This window comes from Pyrus communis, chromosome 10 (assembly GCF_041283825.1).
Source record: "Pyrus communis isolate YQ-2024b chromosome 10, ASM4128382v1, whole genome shotgun sequence".
NCBI lineage: Eukaryota > Viridiplantae > Streptophyta > Magnoliopsida > Rosales > Rosaceae > Pyrus > Pyrus communis.
The window spans coordinates 1621555-1637350 of NC_142574.1; the positions used below are offsets into that span (position 1 = coordinate 1621555).

Consider the following 15796-nt stretch of genomic DNA (forward strand, 5'->3'; position numbering starts at 1 on the left):
TGGCAATGTGACTGTTTTTGAAATATAGAGTAGTTGTGGCTAAAAAAAGAAAAAGGAAAGGGGTAATTGTACATACACATTGTTCCAAAGTGTCACTTGTCCCACAACTCGTCAAGGGGCCAGAGCATTAAGTTGTAGCTGCACAAAGAAAAGGAAAGGGGTAATTGTACATACACATTGTTCCAAAGTGTCAATTGTCCCACAACTTGTCAAGGAACCTGATATAATTTCTACCACCTGTAAAAGTAGGGATAAAAACATTTAAAAATACTTGCAAGAGAATACTGTGGAATGAATGAATAATTTGTATTTAAACTAATCCTTAGCTAATTATTTAGAACAAAGTTTCAAAAATGGTTGATTTTGGAATTTAAAATAATAAAAACGAATTTTAAATAAAAACAATTTAAGAAATTAGCAAAGTAAAGAAAAACTAAAGAAAGCGTTTTGAAAACCAAGTTGTAAAAGCCTAGGGTTCCACCGTCCCTTAACAATCCTATTTAGTTTTACCAATTACTTATGAATTATACATGCAACTTTAAAGGTTAGGTTTTCCTTATGCATATTGTCCTCGTGATATTCAAGCAAGAATGTATATCTAACATGCAATCCGTCTGTGATATTCAGATCAAATATGAATATGCAGGACTCATTAAGTTTTGTGAAAACCTTTTGAAAAACCATGCAACCCCTAAAAGCGTAATATTTTTCTTAGGTGAAATTACAATTATTAACCACGAGAAGCAATAGTCAATCCTCCGGTGATGTTCCGACCGAATTGCATCCGATTACTTATTTAAACATCCTAATGGTAACTAAACATTAAGATATAGAGATATTTTAAACACAGTGATTAATAATTCAAAGTAAACATGCATAATAACATAAGTAATTAAATAAAGACTACATATTCATGCTAAGGTTTAAGGCTTTGCCCTAGCAAACGGAAATTAGTTACGAACAATCATAAACAAAATATTATTAAAAATAAGGATAGAAAACACCTTGAAAATAAACTTGGATTGTCAAAAGCAATTCTCCAAATTAGTGTGTGCGTTCTTCCCTCCTTTCTCTAATGGCTAAATAGCCTTATTTATACAACTACAAAATAAAATCCTACCTAGAAAAGGTCTTCTAAAAACTGGAAACACAATAGAATAAGATAACTAGGAAATAATTTTATGCGTTCTTTCCTCATTTCTCTAATGGCTAAATAGCCTTATTTATACTACTACAAAATAAAATCCTACCTAGAAAATGTCTTCTAAAAACTAGGAAACATAATAGAATAAGATAACTAGGAAATTACAAGTTTCCTATTCTAACTGAAATTCGGACTTGTCAGAAAATTAGTCTTTTGACTGACCAAATCAACAAATTCTCTTTTTTAAAGCTTAAGTTTTTCCCAACAAATTCTTAGAAGGAATCTTCCTTAAAATATGTCATCTTGACCTTCAAAATGCCCAAAACGTCCAGAAATATCAATCTGGGAAAGCTGCGCGCTGGTCCTTTATTTCATTGCCATGGTTAGACAGCGTAGTAGAAAAATCTAAAATTTTGGCACAATCATCTTGAAACATTCACGAACATCCTCCAATTAGAATAACTCCAAAATGCATCTGTTTGATCACTTTTTTGCTAAAGCAGAATTCGAATGTCGTACATTGAAAGTACATAACAAAGTATCAAAACTTCACCAAAATAACCAATAAATTAATACTAAGATAAGAGTAAAATATATGGTATAATATGGACTCATCAAGACCAGAGCATTAAGTTGTGGCTGCAATAGCAAGGAGAAAGTCCTTATTTGATAGGTACTTATTACAAGGTTAACTATGAGATTGGAGATAGATAAAGGGAGATGGTACGTGGAGAACGGTTTGCCAAGTTTGTTTAGAGTGGATCAGGATCCATGAGTGTTGGATCTCTAGTAATTGAATCTTTAGTTAAAGATTCAATGTCTCAATATCTATGAATCTCGATCTATGCTATACATTTGTATTTACGATTTTCATTCATTGTGTATCACGTAATATTCTTGACCCTTTTATATGTGACCTCGGCTGACTTCTATCCCCGATATCGTTGTGTAATAAATTTATGAGCTAGCCCATGCTTAGATCATCTTCAATGAAGAGGGCTAAAGGTCAAAAAGCAAAAAAAAAATTAGTCTAATTTGTTCATAAACTCATCTCCAACCAATGTCAGGGCAATACTTCTATGGACCCCACCATACCATTATTTGGCTGGTGCCCCTTTCTTAGCCCCTTTTTGAGGGCCCAGCTCCTCGATTATGCCATCTGCAATGGAGAGGGCTAAAAAAATGACTTGATTTATCCAAAAACTCATCTCCAACCAATTGCTGGGCTATAATTCTATGGATTCAACAGTTAGATTTGGAAACATCCAATGGTAGTTTAATTAAATTAAAGTATAAACTTAAAACTAATAAATTATTAGGGAGGCTATGTTTTAGCTCATTCAGTTGGAGATAATATATGAGTATGGCCTAACACGATTCATTTAAAAATAATTTTTTGTTGGGCTATAATTTTGGACGGGGCTATGTCTAGCCCTTTTGGTTAAAGATAACCTTACAATAATTAATTCAAATTCAATGGTTAAATTTGAAAATATCCAACAAAACATCCAACATTAGTTTAATTAAATTAATCAATAATTTTAAGTATAAACTCAGAATTAATAAATTATTGAGGGAGTTATGTTTAGCCATTTCGGTTGGAAATGGTAGATGAGTATGACCTGATATTGTTTATTAAAAAATATTTTTTTATTTGGTTATAATTATAAACGAAACTATATTTAACTATTTCAGTTAGAGATGACCGTATAAGTATGTAAATTTTGAAATGTGAGTTGTCGTTCACTACGGAAACAAAGATCGAAAGCCTTCATGTACCGAGGATCCCACTCCTTGAATCATAACAAAAGTGCCTTGAAAAAGGGAGGAGGATTCCCTACCCTCCTAATCTCTCTACCCTTTCATACACTCCTATTTGAATGGTCACGGTTAAGCCATATCAGCATCTTATATTGATTTTTGTTATAGAGATAATAAGATAAAAAACAATGTGTGAGATGAGGGGATGGAAGGGGATGAAAATAAGAGAGTAGAGAATCCTCCTCCTTGAAAAAGTTCCCTTAATTGTGTCCTAGGTTTTTTTTTTTTTTTTTTTTTTGGAAAACAAATTGTGTCCAAGTTTGGATAAAATTTGTCCATGCATGGCATGCACTCGCTGACTGATCTCGTCGTCTTGAAGGGTAAGAGAGGTAAATTCCAGAATAACCCACGAGGCCATGTATGCAGCATGTCCATTATATCAACTTATCGAGCTTTCAATATTTTCATGGTATCTCAAAGCATATGCCTAACTTCTTTGAAATATGCTCTCAACATTTAACATTTGGTAATCCAAAAAGAGAGTAAGAGAGAGATGATTGAAGTAAAAAAGTAAGAGCGAGATGCATGCATTGATAAAAAGGAGAAAGATCCATGGAGAGGAGAACTGGTTTTTTTCTTCTTTTCATGGCATCTCAAAGCATATGCCTAACTTCTTTGAAATATGCTCAACATTTAACATTTGGTAATCCAAAAAGAGAGTAAGAGAGAGATGATTGAAGTAAAAAAGTAAGAGCGAGATGCATGCATTGATAAAAAGGAGAAAGATGCATGGAGAGGAGAACTAGGTTTTATTTTTTTATTTTATTTTTTATTTTTACAAACAATAATATTAGAGTAGATTAAGTTATTAGTTGTTAGGGAAGAAGAGGATCGATAATAATCAAACTAATACCAGGATATACAGTTATTAGTTGTTAGGGGAGAAGAGGATCGATAAGAATCAAACTAATACCAGGATGTATAAGCATAATTGTTTTCTGAAATTACAGTAAAACGTCACTTGCTATAAAATATATATATATATATATATATTTATATATATATAAACTTATTGTTCCTTGTATGATGGATTGCAATCTCAATATCGTTCTTAATGGAACGGCCACAATTAGTTGTTCAGGACATAAACAATATTTATTGTCTTTATATTTAGGAAATTGGCTCTGTTAGCCTTATTACAAACCCAAGAATTAAAAATTCTCCCAAATTATAATCTCTATTAGGCCTCTTTTCCTTAAATACCACTAACTTAAAAGATGAACTGTTATTCTATGTCTCAACGTTGGATCTCGATGGCATCCACAAAGGCCTCTCAACTCCCTCCCGACTGTATCTCGACTGAATCACGACGGCATCTCAACGGCACAGAACTGAATTACCCTTATATTTATGAGTTGATCAGACACTCCAATTAAATAAAAATAACTATAATTATATCAAAATTAATTAGTCAGTCTCACGTATACTCATCAAACACATAAACAAAAAAAGTTCTTCTATGTATGCTATACTTTGATTTGTCTCAACAAGAATTGACTCCACTCATATTTTTCTCTGTCCAGTAAATTTATGGAGGGAAACATATTGAGATCTCAAAATTCTTATTCTCATAAAACACACTTTGAGATAGGTAATAACTACAAAATGAAAATATAAAGATATTATAGGCTTGTAGTGTTTTAGATTAGCTAAAAAATTGGTATACATATTAACTTACCTAAAAAATATGTTGAATTTGCTACACCTGGAATTTGTAGCAGATTTGTCATTTTATAAAGGGGTTTTAACTTTAATCTTTGAAAAAGATTGAAATTTAATAAAAATTTAGTGTTAGATTACATATTGATTATAGTCATTTGATGTGTCCTTAATTTAAATTAATTAATGTGTAGTTTATTCAATGTCTCCCATTAAATATTTGAATATATGGAAATGAAAATTATTATGAAGTATAATTAAGACATCAAAATTAGGAAGAAAAAAAGGAATAATTAAAACATCAAAATATAATTAATAATGAATTGATTAATGTATCAAGAGACTAAAATTAGATTTTGATCTTACTCATGTTTTTAATCTAAAAATTATTTTTGCCAAAAATTAGAATAAAGTTTCCTTTTGTAAATTATAACGATGAAAAATGACACGTTGCACGTAAGAAACAACATCCATATTTTCTCTTTTGTTTAACAGTAATGTTATTCTTACCACATTAATATACCACATTAGTGTACCACATTATGTAGCATCTGATGTGGCTGTCCACATCATCTAAATTAATCATAATTGAATTTAAATTAAAAATCATTTAATAAACCAATAATAAAAAATAAATAAAATTAAATGGTGATTGTGGCATACGAGAGTCTTCTCCTTCCTTCTTTCCTTCCCCGTTGCTTTTTCTCCCGTTTCTTTTTCCACGCCATTTTTTTGTTTCAGCCCAGATTTTTTTCTGCAACCTCGCCATTAGTGGAAGCAGACGAAGTAATGGAGTTGAAGCCATTAGTTGATGCGAAAATAAAGCAGGTCCTCGGAGTTGACGACTTTGATTTGGAGGGTGTGTTGCCAGAAGGGTTCTTGGAGAGAATCATTCCTGGGCTGCAAAGATCAGGGAGAAGAGGAAGATAGAGAATCCATTGATGAATTGGAGGTTTCCTGCATTGGAGAATGAAATTGACATGAAAGACAATCTCAAATGGTGGGCTCATACTGTTGCTTCTACAGTTAAATGACGAACATTCTGGTTCTAAGATTTTTTGTACTTTTTTTCTGGTTTGGATTTTTCTTCAATTTTTTAGACATGTTTTGTATACAGTAGATTTACCAGTTCAATCAATATTATTCTACAACTTGTAAATGTGAATAAAAAGTAGAAACATTTTCATGATCAGATTATGAATATTGGAAGATTCAATTTTTGCTTCAATTTTTAAGACACTTTTTGCTTAACTTCCTCTGCATTCTTCTTGAGCTATAAGCGTTGTTGCAGGATTGCAAGATTAAATCTTGGAAGAAATTGGTTTCTGGTTTATAGCTTTAGAAAACAGTGTTTGAATACAGGCATTTCGTTTTTCAAATTTGTTGATTAAACATCTACTCCTTTTGGGGGCATTTGTTGCGCCGGACTATCTCGGACTGGATTAGCTTCAAGGACTAAGCTGGACTGGCTTAGACTAGACTAAACTGGACTAACTTAGTGAAGCGTTTGGTGTAGTATTGGACTAAGAAGCTAGATAATAACAAATTCTAATATTATATTATTTAATATATAAATTATTAATATTTTATTATGATCTTATCTTTTTCTCCATCTTTTCCTACCATTTCCGTCCCACTCTTTTCCTCTTCTCTCATCGTCCCACCCTCTCCCTCTTTTTTTCCTCTTAGACCTCTCAATTCATGTCTCTTTCTCATTCCTGGTCAAACTCCTTATTGATTCAAGTCTCTATTTCTCTGTCCTCCCTCCCTCTCTAGCTATGCATTGTTCGAACGGAACCTCACGGCTTCAATTTTCCCGACGAGTTGCAGGTTTCCCGATGTGTTTTCCGGCCAACCCTCATTAAGTTAGCACCGCCAAAAAATTCATCACCATCCCTGGACAAAGATCTTAGCTTTGAATGCTCGAATCTGTCATGGATTTGAAGAAGCCCAAATAGGCCGAGACTTCCAGGCCATTCTCCGGCCACATTCGACCACATTTTAGCCTCGATTCAGGTAAAATCGTAATCTTGTCACTCCCAGCTTCAATTTGGTATATTTTATATGAAAGTTGGTTGTGAAATGGATCTGAAAGAGAGTCGGAAAGTTAATGATTGATCTAGGTGACCGGAGATGACGAAGTGTCTGTCGGGAGTGGTCGTTGAGCATGACGAGGACGAGAAAGAGAGGATAGTCTTAGCTAGTCCCATGGTTATTGGGGGGTCTCGCTAAGACCTCTTAGTGAAGGGCTTTGTCCATGCTAATCTCATTTAGTCTCATTAATGTTAGTCCCAGCATGGAACAAACACAGTATTGGACTAATAGTTAGTCCAGTCCAGTCCAGTCCAACTTAGTGAGGGCAAACAAACGCCCCCTTTAAGAATTAGTTGAGATTGTGGTATCCACACTAACGTGAAAAAATCTGGTCTGAAACAAAAAAATGGGGTGGAAGAAGAAATGGGAGAAGAAGCAAGGGGAAAGAAGGAAGGAAGGAAGGAAGGAATGAGAGACTTCTCGTATGCCATAATAACTATTTAATTTCAGATTTATTTATTTATTTATTATTGGTTTATTAAATGATTTTTAATTTAAATTAAATTATGATTAATTTAGATGATGTGGACAGTCATATCAGATGCTACATAATGTGGTACACTAATGTAGTATATTAATGTAGTAAGAATAACATTATTTTTTGTTTAATATGCCATCAGCATACCCATCACGTCTGAAATTTTGTGGAAGTCCCTCTCTCACATTAATAAAGTCTGGTTTATGTTGGACAACTGTCCAAGAGACCACCCAAAAATCTTCCACAAACCAACAAACATTATTGATTAGACGTGTACATATATGCATGGACGACTGGCATCGTCAGGATTTTTAAATAATTGAGTTGTAACATCAACTAAAAAGAACCCGGATTCTCTTCGAATCCCAATATCTTGAGCTTGAGGATCAAATCATCCAGCTATTGATAGGGAGCATCTCTAAAAATTATAATAATTGTAACCGTTAGATCAAATTTCAATTGTTCGAATTAAATGATCCCTAGGCTTATGATATTGGGATCCGGAGAGGATTTGGGTTCAACTAAAAAAAGTTTTATTGAGTCATTTCGTTGAACACTTAGTAGGTAACTGTCAATTTTTGTCAACATATGCCAAAAGTTTATGCTAACATATGTTGACAACTACGATAATTTGTAGAGGCTTGTCGAAGATGATGCAGGATACAGTGGAGTAATGTTGAGAACTCCCAAGGTTTTTCAACTAATTAAAGTATTTCGTATAAGAAGAGAGAAAAGAAAAACAAATATGATAGAAAAAAATAGAAGAAGTAAGAGGATCAGGTTGTAATTTAGTTTGCCTTATCTGTTTATAACGGTCAAATACAATATGCAAACAAATATACATGGGGTTTTTGAAGTTGTTGAGATCAAGGACAACCAATGATCCCATAGTGATTATGCCACTGCATGGGCCGGATAGGTATATGGCTAAAATATAAATCTATTAATTGTGTTTTGGGACTTCGTCTAACAACTTGGCTCTCTCTTGACTTGGATGCCATGGACGGCTCATGCAGTTTACTAAAACTAGTAGTATACAATTTTTCAGAGACTATAAGTATAATCTATCAGGAAAATTTGATTTCCATGCTTTCCCTTTCACGTCGGTGACTTGGAGGTAATATTGTTTCTTGTCCGAAGATGAAATAAAATAAAAAGGCTTGCATGATCATACCGCATTATATATATAGTAGACTATATAGTCTAATTAAACATCAAGAAATACCCCAACCCTAAACCTAATGGATTTTATGAAGCCGCTGGTTTGGGTACATTAATCTAACCTAATTGCTCTACCACGTTCTAAACACAAAATTTGTTAAAAATATGATGATTAAATTTATTTTCTCAAGCGGTAGAGTAGTTAACCTCACAGGGACGATAATCTTCCTCCCCAAATTTGGGTATTTTTGTACTAAAAATGGTCTATATATATAAGAACTTTACAATAAGTTTATTGAAATTGGCTATGTATCTACGGAATCTCAACATCCGTACTTAGAAAATGGATTAGAACTCCTAGGAAATAAAATATAATATATGATGATCCCTTTAAAGGGCCTTATAATGGGGAAGACTTTTCACGGAATATAGGAAGATGAAGAGGAAAACCAAAAACTTAGAACTTCAAGGAGAGGGAGTGAGCAGGGAGAATAGTGAAAAACCGGACCCAGAAGACCCGTGATGAAGAAGAAAACATTGTATTTTTCTTCGAAGTTTTTTCACATTTTCTTCTCGGCCTTACAGCCAAGTAGCATTTTCCAACCCCAAAAAGAGATTGAAGGAAATAACTAAATTAAGGTAAATAATTTTTCTATAGCAACTTGGCAAACAAAAACATACTAGAAGAAAACAAGGAAAATACAAAGAAATTAGGGGAAAATTAAGGAAGTAACAAAATAAATTTAATACAGGACCAAACGGTGCAAATGTTTAATATGTTCAGGAATTAAAAAGCAAAACTAAATGCACATGACATGCACGTGCTAGGGCAACTATGTATTTTCACCTCAATTTCGCAATGGCCTAAAAACTTTGACTAGTTTGGTTCGTTTCACACAAGGAAGTGAAAATACTTTGTTGCCTCTGCACCTGCGGGTCACGTGCGTTTTTCTAATGTTTGACTTGTGGTAACGCAGTGACCAGATTGACAGAAAATAAAACGCAGTGACCAAAATAAATTTTAGAAATCAACACAACAACCAAAAAAGTTTTAATTTAATCCATTTTTAACAGTCCAGCTAGCTACCATGAAAGCTGACTGTCATAATTCCAAGGGTTTCCAAATGGAAAGGGTTAATTTCACTTGAATTGGTTGATATAAAACTAAAATCAAAGTATTACCGGTTGAGAACCTTCCTTTCATGTTCTGTTCTGCAGACCTTAGTTGCATCTTGCATGCACTTGTGCTCTTCAAAACTTGCAACGAAAATCTTTTACGAATTTTTAAATCATACAAGTCAAAATTTTGTTTAAAAATTAATGCACAATAATAGTCATAAGAACGTGCAATAGGTATTTTGAATCCTTGAATATACAGCATGGTTACCCTTTGCTTTTGTTTTATACAGAGAAATCTTGACAAACAGTCAAAAGCAAAATTATGTTCTTCTAGTAATATCTGTATGCTAAAAAGAGAGTACGTAGCTACCTTCACCTAACACTTCGAGTACGTAGCTACCTTCACCTAACACTTCTATTTGCACCTAAAAGATGTGGATAACAAACATTTTGACCAAAATCACGTTGACATGTACGTGCCAAAGGATCACTAAACCTCTGACTGTAAAAGATATACGTGTTAGGTTTGGCCGACATTAATTAGTTGTTCATATTAATTTGAGGAATTTGATTGAATGAGGATTAATGAATCACAATTGCTCAAATATTAAGGTGTATTAACCACGACATATTGGTTAAATAATTATTGCCCGTGGATCAAATATTGATGAGCAATTATGAATTTGTATTTTCATTATTTTAGACAAATATGCTATACAACCCCACAAAAGAAAAAGCATGGTGTACTAGCTAAAAAACATAAAAAGAAACTAATTAAAGGAAAAGGTGAAAGAAAAAATTATTAGTTTGTGCCGTTCTTATGGTAACAGTTGTTTTTGTTATTGTGACGGTCATGTGTTACATTTTGTGTATTATTATAGGGGTGTGTTATTCACACACCTCATTTTACTTCTCACACATCCCTTGTTAATTTATGTTTGTTGATATTCTTCAATTCATCCAATCCGACGGTCAAAAATTAGAAGGATGCGTGAGAAGTAAAATGGAATGTGTGGATATCACACTCCTTATTATATGGATGAATGAATAAGTTATTTACATTGCATTCATGGTGTGAATATTACATTAAAAAATTCTTCATTCTTGTTATTCATCAAATTAATGGATGTGCATTTGTATGAGGACCTAAACGTGTCAAAGGATGCAGATCTTCACTCGTTGAAGGCCATCCCTAGCTACTACTACTGTAGTACTGTTTGTAAAATAATTGACTACAAATGATTGTACAAAAATAATAATTAATATTATCTGAACAGCTCTCCATGCATGTTGAATGAAGTAAAGCGGATTTGTTTATTCATTGTCCAGTTCAAACTTGGGGAGCTTTTTCTCATTCTTGCGGTGATCAGAATATGTGATTTAAGTCCAGTTAAACATGTTTAATTATACATTTAATCATCTTTTATTTATTTGCTTTCATTCTTTTTTCCTTCTTAATGTGTTGTTATTGTTTGGAACAACTAGTAAGACAAATCTAGTCAGTCAGCATTCACTGCATAATGAAAGATTATTCATATTTGGAAATGAATAATTAATTAAAAAAAACTGTATTATTAAGGTAAATGGGCACTTAATATGGACCCGGCTTATCTGCCTTCCCAGTTCCCATACACTCTCATTCTCTTTTATTTTGTGTGGTCACGGTTAAGTCACGTCAACATTTTATATTGATTTTTTTATAGAGATAATAAGACAAAAAACAATAGTAATATAAAATGTTGACGTGCCTTAACCGTAATTGCACAAATAGGAGGGGATAGAAGTGTATGAGAATTGGGAGAGCAGAGAAGCTAGGTCCACTTAATATGTGTATCTTAAACCTTCAGAGTCAGATATTCGTGTAAATTAGTTAAAAGCCATGCAAAATGTGAATGTGACAGACTACGTAGTCAAGTTTGGGTTATGAGAGAGAGAGAGAGAGAGAGAGAGTCTCGCAGCCGGCTGGTCCCTATGTACAGGAAGAATAATAGAAAGTTAGGCAACTACACACATTTTTCAAAGATGTCGATCATGAAAAATATTTGATAACAAATCCAGGGAGGACATCCTGCTTAAATTATTAACCTAGAAATAAAGTTCGATCTCTTGCTAGCTAACCTTTCTGCTACGTACTCTTATTGCATTAAACTAAGCCTTATTAAAGTAAAGATAGTTACACCCTTAGCCCTTTAGGTGATACGTTCAGGGAAATGGTTAATGATTTTTACAAGCACTTGTTTATTTTTATTTTGAGGCGTTTTGATATAGACGTTTCGTTTTTTAGTTTTTTAGATTAAACATATACTCCTTTTGAAAATTTGATCAAACATTTTCCTAAAATTTTGGTTGTTAGTTTCAGTTTTTCACATAAGTTCAATTTTATTTAGAATTTTAGTTTTTCCCGACTTCTCTTGGACATTTCGCTTTCTTTTTTTTCTTTTTTTTTCTTTTCCTATTATCCCTATATTTATGCATTTATTATCCATCTCTATGCATTTTTTTATTGTTTGTTATAATTTTCACTTTTTTTGTGAATATAGTAGAATATTTATAAAAAAAAAATTGTCATATTTTATTATTTAGAAGACCCAACACATAATAAAGAATTGTTTGATTATATAGCTACGTCTAGTTACCTATAATATGGACACATTTAGTTTTATAGTGGATTTGATTTTTTGTATTTCTCGGTACATTTGGAATGTAAATGTACCAAAAAGGGTTATCTAATAGAGACATTTGGTTTTGTGGTACATTTGGGATTTTTTGTTCATTTGGTATTTTGGTACATTTGGAATCTAAACGTACCAAAAGGGTTACCTGACAATTAGCACATTTGGTTTTATGGTACATTTGAATTTTTGGTACATTTGGTTTCTCGGTACATTTGAAATATAAATGTACCAAAAGTCGATAATTTATATATCTATACATGAAAAAAAAAAGTATTGAAGACTTTTTATTGAGACATTTTTAATAGAAAGAGATTTTTTTTTTAAATACTGGTAATAAGGAAAAGAGGAATTAGTTAATTAATTTTTTATTTTATTTTATTAAAAAAATATCATTTAATGTGTAGAAGGGGATTCAAAATTAAATTCCTATATTATAGGCAATTAGTTGCTAAGCTATCTTATGCCTATATATAAATGCATTTAAATTAATGACATGAAAATTAAATAAAAAGAAAATTATTAAGGTGGCAATTGATCAAAGCACCTTAATCAAATCTTTAAAAGAGATTAATGTTTAATCTAACAACTATAGAAAAGATGTAGAGCATTCTAATTTTCCCTTTTATTTTTTGATATTTTCAGATATTTTTACAATTTTTTACTGCGCTGTAATAGAGTGTAAAAATTATATCTATGTATTTATTTATTAATATCTATGTTTACAATGAACCTTCTATTCCATGAAACAAGATATAAAAATAAAAATAAAAATAAAAATAAAAAGGAGAAGGGCATAAATTGACAAAATTCGGTCAAAGGCCTCATTGGTCCAAACATTAATTGATAATCTATTCAAATAGTTGGCCCCATTAGCATTATTTTAACAGTAATCTTGTTTTTTACTAAGATAATTATTAATAATTGCCAAGTGAAATTTGGCATGAGTACCACGGTGAAGGGTAAAGACGAAAGCTATATAAAGGGTGAGGAGGCTTTAGCTTCAGAGGCAGAAAACCAAAAACCCATTCTTAACAAAGGATAGGAAAAATGGTGCCTTCACAAGTGACCTCTCTTGTGGTCACTCTCCTAGTGGCAATAGTCTCTCTCACATTGCCTTCAGAAACTTTAGCTAATTACCCTTACTCATCTCCACCACCACCGGCCTCTCCTCCCTACCATTACAAGTCACCACCGCCTCCTTCTCCTTCTCCTCCAGTGCACTACTCACCACCTAAGCATCCCTACCGCCCTAAGTCACCACCACCTCCTCCTCCAGTGCACTACTCACCACCTAAGCATCCCTACCGCCCTAAGTCACCATCACCTCCTCCTCCAGTGCACTTACCACCTAGGCATCCCTACCACCCCAAGTCACCACCACCACCACCAAAGCCTTACCACTACAAATCCCCACCACCACCTCCTCCTCCAGTGCACTCACCACCCCCACCTAAGGAGCCCTACCACTACAAGTCTCCACCACCACCACCCAAGAAGCCCTACCACTACAAATCTCCCCCACCACCTCCTCCTCCAGTTCACTTACCACCACCTCCCAAGGAGCCTTACCACTACAAATCTCCACCACCACCACCCAAGAAACCTTACCATTACAAGTCTCCTCCACCACCACCAAAGAAGCCTTACCATTACATGTCTCATCCCCCACCAGTTTACTCACCACCTCCACTAGTGCACTCACCCCCACCACCAAAGAAGCCCTACCATTATAAGTCTCCTCCCCCACCAGTGTACTCACCACCTCCACCAGTGCACTCACCCCCACCACCAAAGAAGCCTTACCATTATAAATCTCCTCCCTCGCCAGTATATTCACCACCTCCACCAGTGCACTCACCCCAACTACCAAAGAAGCCCTACTATTACAGATCCCCACCACCATCACACAATAAGCCTTACCACTACAAGTCCCCACCACCTCCTTCTCCTACTCCCCCTAAATACTCGCCACCTAAGCACCCCTACCACTACAAGTCACCACCACCACCACCACCACCGAAGAAGCCTTACCACTACAAGTCTCCACCACCACCACCTCCTCCAGTTCCCACACCATCTCCACCCAAGAAACCTTACCACTACAAGTCTCCCCCACCACCACCTCTAATCTACAAGTCTCCTCCACCACCAGTTTACTCACCACCACCACCACCTAAGAAACCTTACAAACCACCAACTCCTCCAGCAGTTCACCCACCACACGGTTATATCTATTCCTCACCTCCACCTCCTCACCACTACTAGATATTGAAAGCTTAATTGCATCAAGCTGGTAAGCTTCTCCATTCTATGTTATTATTCATTAATTAGTTAGTACTACTGTTGTCAATTTGGAAATCACCATACAACCAAATGCACACTCTGACAAAATAACATTTTCCTATAAATTCTAATTGACTAGTGTTTATTTCCTTTTTTGGCTAATAATCCTTATTGGCATATGCTTAATGTATTAGGAAAACTAACGAAAAATTAAAAAAAAAAAACTTTAGTTTTAATGAAAAATGACAAATAAAGGTGTAGTGAATAGTACCAGGGAAAGGTAAAAATGTGATTTTTCGTTAAAAGTGAACAGTACCAGGAGTGTTTCGTTAAAACTCCCTAATGTATTTCCAACATATCGTTATTACTCAATTAATATTTCTTTTTCTTGATATTCAATAGTCGTGTGTAACAAATAGACCAATGACAGAGACCTAACAAATAACAATAATATGTCTTTGCAGGTAAGGGAAGAAGAAAGGTCAGAATAAAGAAAGGGGCTGTTGAAGTCGAACAGCGCGCCTTATCACCACACAAAGAAGAAGAGAAAGAAAAAACGAGTCTCCACGCAGCTGCTGATGTAACGTGTTTTATATATGCGACATCCGATAGAGGTTTATATTTTCCTTTCCTTGTAATATTAGACAGTTGTAGGGCACTCATGTTCCATGTATTTTATTTCCTGTTTCTCAAAAGAGATGGTATATGTAGTTTGTTTCAACCTTCCAATGGAGAGGTGATCATCATAATAATAAAATAAATACATTCCCCAACTTTTACTTAATTTCTCACATATCTAATATGTTTTACTCTCTTAATTAAATTTCCAAATAATGTTATAGAAAACCACTTATACTACATCGGTGTACCATTTATTCTCATAAGTAATGTATACATGTTACATCTTAATGAGTTTATCTCATTGAATATTGATTGACTTACTTACATTATATATGGTAATAATGTGGTGTAAATATGTGGCATCGTCCTTAACATCACTCTAAATTTCCTGGTAATAATATATGCGAGCGGTGTTAAGAAATCAAGGGATGAGAAAGAAGAAAAACTATTTGCAAATTCTTATTCTTAATATTTCATAAACACTAAATAAAGAAGACTATGAATTGTTAAAATGCCTACTAAGTGATCTATTTTGTCAAATCATCTTAGTATTGTATTATTTTCTTCAATTAAGTGATCTATTTTTTTCAATTTGTTTTCCATATTTCATGGCTTAAATTTGTGAATACTTTTTCAACATAAATGTCAAATACTTTTTCTAAAAGTTAATGTTGTCTATTATTTATCCGTTGCTGGAAAAAAAGTTAAAGTGGTAATCTTATTGATAAAACTTAGTCCGCT

The 15796-nt window shown here is 33.7% G+C and overlaps 1 protein-coding gene and 1 long non-coding RNA gene across 3 annotated transcripts; one reads left to right on the forward strand and one right to left on the reverse strand.

Moving 5' to 3' along the window:
* Positions 1-13144: 13144 nt before the first annotated feature.
* Positions 13145-15207, forward strand: EXT3 (extensin 3). The gene is made up of 3 exons (XM_088677567.1): positions 13145-13382; positions 13500-14444; positions 14899-15207. The coding sequence occupies exons 1-2, from the start codon at positions 13199-13201 to the stop codon at positions 14414-14416; spliced, it is 1101 nt and encodes a 366-aa protein (XP_088533693.1). The 5' UTR covers positions 13145-13198; the 3' UTR covers positions 14417-14444; positions 14899-15207.
* On the reverse strand, positions 13323-13959 carry LOC148693342 (uncharacterized). Of its 2 annotated transcripts, none has more exons than XR_015952180.1 (2): positions 13863-13959; positions 13323-13676 (listed from the first exon to the last, which is right to left on the reverse strand). It is a non-coding gene; the product is annotated as an uncharacterized LOC148693342 (long non-coding RNA). The 2 variants fall into 2 exon arrangements; XR_015952181.1 differs by having other exon boundaries at positions 13785-13872.
* Positions 15208-15796: the final 589 nt, after the last annotated feature.